Consider the following 10,003-nt stretch of genomic DNA (forward strand, 5'->3'; position numbering starts at 1 on the left):
ATAATGCAACGTGCGGTGACGTCACGATCGACGTTACATGGTACCCTCGTGACGTCACACATGACGTAACGTGTGACGTAATCATGGGGGACGTGCCATAATGCAGCCGACACCGACGACGACGCCGCTCAAGCCGGATACGGCCGCCTAAGAGCTTCGATCTAAAACTTGTATTTCGTGGACGCATTTTAAAAATATCACTCCATTCAATGTCTGTTCGCGATGTCCGTACGGTGCAAAACCAACAAGTGGTTCTCTTTTTAAAGATCGAACAGCGCCCACAAGGGCAAAAACAAGGATAACTACGACGCAACCTGCTAAGTTATAAAAAAAAAAAAAAAAAAAAAGGAGAAGAAACGAAGTCTTCACCGCAAGATTTTCTTAGCGCCCAACTAACTTGGGGTCTCAGAAAAAAAGAGTAGAGGCTAGAACTGATGTACGAATGAACAACCAATATAAAGACCGCGACATTTGGAATATGCGAACCTTTTTTTGAACGCGAAATACAATTTTACGATAAGGAATGTCCCTCTTTCCTTGTTGTAAATTAGAAACCAACACGCTCAACCATCTATATTAAACCAGTGTCCGCTCAGTTCCATGGAAGCCGCGATGTTTGAATTAGTCGAAGTAATGGCACCGTAGGGGAGCTGCGCTTTTTTAAAGACTCCGTTTTTCTTAACCACCTTGCAGATATTGTGGAAAAGTAACGTCCGAAATGTATAGTCACGAAGCTCCAAGGACAACAGCGATGTCAAGTGTGCTGTAAAAGGCAAAAAATATAGTTTCATGCTCATTCCTTCTCTCCAAGAGAGCCTGCGTAGGAGATAATTATTTCTCATTTTTATCGCTGCGGAGAAAGATTTAAGACGCAAGAATATATTCGGACAAAATGTGGGCGTTTCGCATTCTCAAATCATCAATATTTCTCGGTGAAATGTCTATTTGTGACGTCCATACGGAAAATACCCACCAGGAATTTCTTATTAAAATCCCGACTGGCTACCAGAAAGGCAAAAGTGACGAACACTGCGACGCCACCTGGAAAGTACAAAAGAAGAGCGCCTTTCACCAGACGCTGCTCTCCGCTGACAAAGTCTCCTGGGTCTCAAAATTGAATAGTAGAATCTAGAACAGATAGTAGAATACACATTAAGAAAATAATGCATCATTTGGAACATCTTTCAGGCTATTTTTTTTCTAAAACAAAAAAAAAAAACAAAAAACGTCGGTGTTTCGCGCACGTAAATGGTGAACATTGCATGGTTGAATATCTATTCACGGCGTGGGTATGGCAAATACCCAACCGTGAATTCTTTTATCACAACTCCAGCTGCGACCACAAAAGCAAGAACGATGATAACTACGACGCAATCTGGTAAGTGACACAGAAGTACACCACTCGGCAGAAGCTGCTCATAGCTAAGAACGACGTTTCAAAACGGACGAGTAGAGTCTAAAACAAAAGTGCGAATAAACAACGAACGGACCCGACTCACGTATAAAACAGAAAAACATTTTAGAGGCTACTTTGCTAAAACAACGAGGGTATTTCGTGCTCCTAATTTATAAACATTACTTCATTAAATGTGTGTTCGGGATGTCCGCACAGAAAACAAAAGTCATTGGTTTCTTTCTCAAAGCTTTATCTGATTCGAAAACGTCTGTTCGGGATGTCCGCACAAGGGCAGCTAAAATGACAACTCTGACGCTACCTTGTGAGTGCCAGAGAAGGGCGCTTCTCACCGAACTATTTTCTTAGTTGTCAAACAGAAGAGTAGAGGTTGCAACTGATGTGCGATTTAGAAAAGAGGGAAAACGCAACATTTGGAACAAGCAAACATTTTTGCAATCCATTTTTTGGAAAAAAAAATGTGGGTGTTTCGTGGAAATAAATCATTAACGTTTCTTGGTTAAACGTCCATGCGCGATGCCCACACTGCAAATAGCCGCCAATGGGTTCTTTTTCACTGCAGCGGGGTCCACCACGAAGACAACAGCGACGACCATTTCGACGCCACCCGGTAATTACCAAAAATGAAAGCCGTTTACAAGTCCCTGTAACGCCGAATTAGAGCGCAGCTTTGGAGGAGGAGGAGGAAGGGGTACTGAGGGTCGCATGTTCTTGGGGGGGGGGGGGGGGGGGTGGTTCGCGTGACCTAGGGGGGGGGGGTGTCACGTGACCTTTAGAGGGGGGCTCACGTGACCACGGGGGAACGTGACCCCCAGGTCACATGGCACCGGCTTGAGCGACGGCGACGCGCTCAAGCCGGAAACGGGCGCCTAAGAGCTGCGGTCTAAAAGGGCGCCTCTCAGATGAAGCTACTATCATGCCAATGTCTCAGAGGTCTCAAAACGGAAAAGGAGAGGCCAAGACACATGCCCGAGTAAACAATAAAGAATCGAACGTTTGGAAGACGCGAAAGCATTTGCGGGCAATTTCTCGGAACGCGATGATGTTTTATGAACTTAAATTGTAAATACTGCTGGTTTAAGTGTGTATTCGGTACTTCCATGCAGCAAATATTCCTCAGTGGTTCATTTTTCAAAGAATAGCGTGTCACAATTTTGTTTATATTCCGACTTTTCTTTTTTTTTACTTTTGAACAATGTTTTTTTACGTGTTTTCCGGCCTTTATGCTAATAGAACATCCCGGTAATATTCACCACTCCCGCCGTATTTCACACGCATTGCCGCAATTCGAGAGTACGGCTTTTCTTAATGTGAGACCTGTAGCAGGGCACAAGCTGTGTCATGCTAGTGAAAGAGCTCACCCAATCATGTACCGTAGAACGTCCTACGTCACACCGTTCCTCGCCTTGATAAAGGCGCACTTCGTAACAATAAACATCATTCATCACCCGACTGGCGGCCCGCTTACATGGTGGCAGCGGTGCCCAGTCGAGATGTCGAAACCGTCAACGCCGCCGATGCCCCCATTGCCGTCAACGCTGCTGCCGCCACCGAAGCCCCTGGACACCTCAGGCGACGCATGGCTCGGATGGAAAAATTGGAAACGTGAGTTCGCCTTGTTTTCCACCGCTACGCAATTGAGCAATCAGCCAGAGGAAGTGCAGGCAGCAACCTTACTAATAACAATCGGAGAAGAAGCCAGAAAGGCGTACGAGACCTTTAAGTTCACTACAGATGAAGAAAGAAACAGTGTAGAAGTACTGATTCAAAAGTTCGAAGAATACTACAAGCCCGCTACAAACCTGACTTTCCAGGAATTCAGATTTGGGTCCAGAGACCAAAAAGAAGGTGAACCTTTCAACGAATGGTTAACAGAGCTAAGGATTCTAGCTAAGAATTGCGAATTTGGAGAGCTAGAAGATCGGATGCTACGCAGCTGTATCATCCTAGGAGTTCGAGACAAGAGCCTGCAGCGGAAATTACTTGTTGAAAACCCAACCTACGAAAAGACCGTTGAGCTGTGTCGCCTTCAAGAACAAGGGCAGGAAAAGTTCCGAGAGATTACTGGAACAGCGCAAGGCGCATCTGAGACTACTATTAATGCTGTTGCTGCGAAAAAGAGTCCCTGCTCTAGGTGCGGCTATTTTACTCACCGCGGCGAAACCTGCCCAGCAAAAGGAAAAACGTGCAAGAAATGTGGAAGGCTTAATCACTTTGCTCAAGTGTGCAAGACGCCTGTACTTCAACAAAGCGCGAATAAACCGAAGAAAGAACTACGCGCTCTGCACACCGAAAGTGACGAGGAATTCTTTCTCGAAGCATTAACGGTAAACTGGGTCGAGACCGACAAATGGAGCGCGTCAGTTCACATTGAGGGCAAACCAATGGCGTGCAAGCTAGATACGGGCGCTAACTGCTGCGTCATATCAATGCAAGACGCCGTAAAGCTTTCAGATAAGCCTCGGCAAGAGTGTCAAGTGACGCTAACTGCGTTTTTCGGAAACAAGACGACTGCTCACGAGAAAGTAAAATTGCTTCTTTCCGCAAACGGCAGAGAGCACGAAGAACTCTTCTTTGTCGTAAAACAACATGTGCCGATCACCTTGAGCGGCTCCGTTGCCGAGCGCCTGGGACTTCTGTACCGGGTGCAGAATGTTCATCTAGAGAACTTGTACCAAGCCGCACAACCTTTTGCAGAAGTTTTCAAAGGCCTTGGGCAATTGAAAGATGTCGAGTATGAAATGAAGCTGAAACCTGGAACTGTTGGAGTCGTCGTGCCGGCCAGGAGAGTTCCAGTTGCTCTTCAAGACAAGGTGAAGGCGGAACTTCAGCGCATGGAAGAGCAAGGCGTCATAACCAAGGTAACAGAGCCTACTGCATGGTCTAGCCACATGGTCACCGTCATTAAAAATGACAAAGTGCGTATTTGTTTGGACCCTACGGCACTCAACAAAGCACTTTTGCGTGAAAACTACCCAATGCCAACCCTAGAGGACGTCGCGCCGCTACTGTCTGGAGCAAAATTCTTTTCGACCCTAGATGCGGCGTCAGGATTTTGGCAAATCAAACTTAGTGTCGAGTTCCAAAATATGCACGATGAGCACACCATACGGCCGATATCGCTTCCTCCGGATGCCGTTTGGAATCGCATCCGCGCCAGAACTTTTCCAAGCAGCAATGCACCGCCTACTAGAAGGGCTACCTTGTGTCGCCGTAGTGATGGACGATATTCTACTCTGGGGCAGAACAAAAGAAGAGCACGACCATCACTTGACACTACTGCTGTCGCGCCGCCGAGATCACAATCTGCGACTGAATCTAAAGAAATGTACCTTTTTGCAGACAGAAGTCCGCTACCTAGGTCACATCCTGACCACGAAAGGCCTGCACCTGTACCCGGACCGCGTAAATGACATCCTGGCGATGCCGCCACCCTCAAACAGTAAGGAGTTGCAAGTTTTTCTTGGCACAATGAGCTTTGTACAGCGTTTTGTACCTCGCATGTCCGACGTGACTGCGCCGCTGAGAGCTCTACTGCGCAAGGATGTTGCCTGGGTGTGGACCGAACAGCAGCAAAACAGTTTTGACGCCCTAAGACGAGCATTGATCGAAGCACCGGTTCTGTCGTACTTTGATCCAAAAAAATCAGTCACTCTTTCTGTTGATGCCAGTCAATACGGAATGGGGGCCGTCATTACTCAGGAAGGCCATCCTATCGCTTTTTCATCAAGATCCCTTACGGAAACGCAACAGCGATACGCACAAATTGAAAAAAACACTGGCAATTGTGCACGGCTGTACCAAATTTCATGATTACATTTTCGGCCAGGCGGAAGTAATTGTCGAGACAGATCACCGTCCCTTGGTGCCGATTTTTCAAAAACCACTGCACCAAGTTCCACTTCGTTTGCAGCGTATGCGATTGACTCTGCAACGTTACCCCATCCGTCTTCTATACAAGCCGGGCAAAGAACTCTTTCTTGCCGATGCTTTGTCACGCTTCCCCAGTAAAGTCAGCATGCAAGAAGAAACCACCCAGTTTCATGTGAACGTACTTGCTTACGTTTCAGCATCAGAAACCCGCCTTAAGGACCTTCTTGGAGCAACCAATGAGGACCCCGAACTCTCAAACCTGCATGACTACGCGGAATCAAGCTGGCCTGATAACAAGCAAGACGTCCCAGAAATCGTCCGTCCCTACTGGGCGTACCGCGAGGAGATACACACTCAAGACGGCCTTCTGTTTCGCAGCAATAAGGTAATGATACCAAAATCAAAAAGAGTAGAAATGATGTACCTCCTGCACATGGCACACGCGGGGCCGGAGAAGATGAAAGCGCGAGCAAGAAGTGTGTTGTTTTGGCCAAACATGTCCAATGATATAGAGCAGTTTTGTAAAGCCTGCAAGGTGTGCCAGATGCATCAGCCACGAAACGTAAAGATGCCTCTTCTGAGCCACGACGTCCCGACATTGCCTTGGGAGATCGTGGGAATGGACTTGTTCTCATACGGCGGACGCGAGTTTGCAATAATTGTAGACTTCTATTCGTTCTTTTTTGAGGTTCGGGAGCTCCGCCACACAACCGCAAACATGGTTAAATCGTGGTGTGCTGAAGTTTTTTTCAGTTCATGGGCTACCACTGAAGCTGTGTAGTGACAACGGCCCACCATTTAACAGCAAAGAGTTCAAAGACTTTCTAGCCCATCTAGGCGTAATGCACACTACCTCTAGTCCCTACCACCCACGCTCTAATGGTATGAGTGAAAGAGCAGTTCAAGAGGCCAAGAAACTTTTAAAAAAGTGCTCGTTCAGAATGCCAGACTTCCAAATGGCTTTACTTGAGTGGCGAAATACTCCCAGAGATGCTGTCCTCAAGTCTCCTGTGCAGAGGCTGATGGGACGACAGACGCGGACGCTGCTACCAGTACCAACAAGCCACCTGGAGCCGGAGACTGTGCCAAGCAAAGCTGTCCACAACCGCCTCAAGGAGATCCGTCAGCGGCAGATGACCTTCTACAACCGCAACTCCCGAAACCTGCCGCCATTGTCACCGGGGCAACAGGTCACGACGTACGACACACGCCAGCGAACCTGGTCGCCAGCCGTCATCCTGAGACCAGCGGGCACCCCGCGTTCAGCGATTCTTCAGACTGAAGACGGCCGCGAGATTCGACGCACAAGAGAGCACCTAAGGGAGGCAGCATCCCAGCCGGACTCAAGTCGACCTTTAACCGAAGACCGACCGGCAGACCAGGACATCAACGAGCCCAGTCAAGAGCTACGCAGAAGTACCCGAGAACACCGGGAACCCTGCCGGTACCCACTGCCCGAAAGACTGTAACAAAGCCCCTTCCCCTTTCCCATTCTCCTTTAAAGAGGGGAGATGTAGCAGGGCACAAGCTGTGTCATGCTAGTGAAAGAGCTCACCCAATCATGTACCGTAGAACGTCCTACGTCACACCGTTCCTCGCCTTGATAAAGGCGCACTTCGTAACAATAAACATCATTCATCACCCGACTGGCACCCCGCTTACAAGACCCACTCGAGGAGACAGTGGACGCGGTGGGGCTTAGCACATGTTGCTCAGAGGAAGTTTGGTTTTCGGCATAGCATTGATCGGGGGTAGTTTCTTTTTTTTTTTTTTTTTTTTTGCAAAGAAAGCGGGCTTGGACGAAGCACAGCTTTGTATCACCACCTGAAACAGCCTCACCGAACAGGTACTTGATTTTGTTGGAGGCTGTACAACCTGTAAATAAGGAGCCATAAGTAGAAGAAATGATGTGGGATTGTGGGTTGGTTTCGGATCTTGCGGTTTTATAGCTGTACTTGGTTTCACCGCAACTCGGCAAACTGCAGAGGATATGGTCCAAGTGAATTAATCAGTGCGTTGAAGAGAAACACGTGACTTTACTCATCCCGCTAGTCCCGAGTAGCGCTATGAAAGCCACCGGTGCGATGGTGAGGAAAACTGTTGCTGTGCGATATTTGAGTTAGAAGCTAACCTCCGAGGGGGACAAAAGCAACCTCTGTGACACGCGAATGAATGGCGGGCTAATATAAGAATTCTTTCTTCCTCTTTTCTCCAGCTACTTGGGGTACTTTCTCGCTCTTGTATGTTTTTAAAGGTCTTTCATTTCCTTCGCCTCGTCGCTATTATTGGCTCCAAGGTGCCGTGGTTTGCGATAACACTGAGATAGTTTGTTATTGAAAGCTTATATTTATTTTAACCAACTAAACGTATGTTCCTAATAATTGGATCATTTTCAACCTACTCGTGACAATTAGTCCCTACTCTATGTCCCACCTCCCTACAACGCACCTGTGTACGTTTTAGCGATTAAAAACAACGCACGTTTAAATTAAAATCAAACACTGGTTTGACACTAACCGCTAGAAAGATGCAGCGCGTGGCTTTGACAGTATGCCCATGATTCTTGACTCGCAATTAGTATTTCGGCGTCCTTGCAAGCTAATTCCGTAATTTCATTGGCGGTGAAGCGATAAGAAGCACTTTGAAGTCGCCACGCCACGCGTTGCTTATACCCCTTGCAGAGGGTTATAGAGATACCTTTCGCTAAGGCACCTTTATGGCTAAGGTCACTGGATCGTGGGAAAGTAGCGCCGACCTCTCCGTATCGTCGCCATTTTTGTCTGTGAAATGAGCAATTTTTCTTTGATTCCTTCATTATTGGTGAGCCAATCTAAATTCGCAGGTGACGGGTAGCTCTATCAAGTGGTTTCTTGTATGCCGAGATTTTGCTGTCCACACATCGGCGAAACAAGCCTGCATCTTCGTACCACCACCACATGCTGCATCGGCGCTGGGAGGCGCTGAAAAATATGTTTACTGTTTTAACATACGCAGAAAGAACAATATAATTGTAAGGCATCCGTCGAGATGGCCATGATAGATAAGCTGATTGCATACGCAGTGCCAAAGACGCTTACATTGGCGAGGAACGCTTCCAGTACGATGATGCTCCCTAGTGATGTTGGCGCGCCTAATTTTGAAGGACACTCTGGAGGCTTCGGAGATTTGAATGAGCCGAGATGGCGACTTCCATGGTAACGTAGACAGATTAGCCAATCACTGCGAGGATTTGGTCGTCTGTATGTTAGTATCTCTTTGTGTTCGGCCAGCAGGTAGTGAAGGCAATGGCCGTACTTTTCCAGAGTCAGTGAGTTTATTTGTGGCCAGCGGGGAATCCAGTTCGTGACTCTCCATGCGTGGCAATTGCTCGCGACCCACGAGCGCGGTTTGATTCGCTGATTGGAGGAGAACCCAAGTCAAAGGGGTACTGACAGGTCAAAATCATATATTTTTTTATTATCCGAAACGATGGAAAACGATGCCTGGACGTTACTTTCAAAATTCGAAACTTAAAAACTCCGTATTTTTGAAGCAATAAACAAGACGATGCTGCTCGACAAACTGGCTCGGAAATAGGTAAAGTTCCTGTATAGGCTCCAGAATTGCGCGTTCATCCCCGTAGCGCCGTCTTTCCTGGACGACATGTTGAGCCTGCTCCTCACGTGACAGAATTCGGCGAATAGCCGCGCCGCGCGTTCGAGGCGCGCGGCGCGTCCGAAAGCAGGGGTACGTACGGCGGGGCGCGTGCAGCGTCTACTTTCTTGCACGGCACTTGATCCGGCTTCTCACGGGATCGTACCTCGGCGAATATGGCGTGGCGGCACGTGAAAAAAAAGACGCGCAACTCTGGCTCCCGTAGAGAGCCTGAGATAAGGTGCCGCTAAGCGCTGTTAATGGGGAAAGCTGGTACTGCGAATGCCCTGCCCCCCCCCCCCCCCCCCCCCCCCCCCCACACACACACACTGAAATTCATTCCGTTTGCTTTTTATTCACCCCTCGCACTTTTTTAATTGTTGAATCTTCGGTTGTCTGGCCCCGTATCTCCATTTGTGTAAATCATATCTCATATTGTGTTCTACATATTTTTAGATATTTTAGACTCGTAAAATGACTGTGTTGCACGTTTTAATTACACATTATGTTTGTAATGTATGTATAACATTTTTGGGGTTCAATGTTTTCTGTTATCCTTTTAGTTAATGCTTTGTTTCATATTCATGGGGGCCATAAAGAAGGCTGCCTGGTTGTTTCTGTTTTCAGAAAGTTTCATTATTATAATTATGGCAGTCTTATAGTTCAGTGCATAAAAAAGACTCACTTTCAAATTTTCATAGCCACAACATGTTTCCAAAGTACCTACAAGGTTCTTCTAATTGTTTCAATTATTTTTACATTAACATATCTTCAAGCAAAATTTATATATCAAGTTTGGAAATAAAAAAGGGGAAAATTGTCCCCAGTACACTTTGGCTCTATTAGAGTCAGATAATATATTTATTACATAGTTTCGGTTGTAATGCCCTAATATACTGAGCTTTCTATGTCAAAGCTGGCACTGTCCCTATGCTTGGACAGTGACAGCCTTTTGTCGTCAACATAAAAGTGAACGATATAAAATAATTTTATATGTGTATATGTTTTCCAAATGCAGCACAAAAAAAAAACGGTCATGCTATTTGTACCGCTATATTTGTATTTAGTAAGTCCTTTTGGGGG

The 10,003-nt window shown here is 46.8% G+C and overlaps 2 protein-coding genes across 2 annotated transcripts; both read left to right on the top strand.

Moving 5' to 3' along the window:
• The first annotated feature begins 2,737 nt into the window (after window positions 1–2,737).
• LOC115308601 lies at window positions 2,738–4,138 on the top strand. The gene is made up of 2 exons (XM_040503235.1): window positions 2,738–3,939; window positions 4,112–4,138. Exons 1-2 carry the CDS (start codon window positions 2,782–2,784, stop codon window positions 4,136–4,138), a joined length of 1,185 nt encoding a protein of 394 aa, XP_040359169.1. The 5' UTR covers window positions 2,738–2,781.
• LOC121047746 lies at window positions 4,097–6,930 on the top strand. The gene is made up of 4 exons (XM_040503229.1): window positions 4,097–4,275; window positions 4,757–4,856; window positions 5,485–5,672; window positions 6,304–6,930. The coding sequence occupies exons 1-4, from the start codon at window positions 4,156–4,158 to the stop codon at window positions 6,754–6,756; spliced, it is 861 nt and encodes a 286-aa protein (XP_040359163.1). The 5' UTR covers window positions 4,097–4,155; the 3' UTR covers window positions 6,757–6,930.
• Window positions 6,931–10,003: the final 3,073 nt, after the last annotated feature.

Source organism: Ixodes scapularis, unplaced genomic scaffold, assembly GCF_016920785.2.
Source record: "Ixodes scapularis isolate PalLabHiFi unplaced genomic scaffold, ASM1692078v2 PGA_scaffold7__128_contigs__length_106722199, whole genome shotgun sequence".
In the NCBI taxonomy this organism is placed as follows: domain Eukaryota; kingdom Metazoa; phylum Arthropoda; class Arachnida; order Ixodida; family Ixodidae; genus Ixodes; species Ixodes scapularis.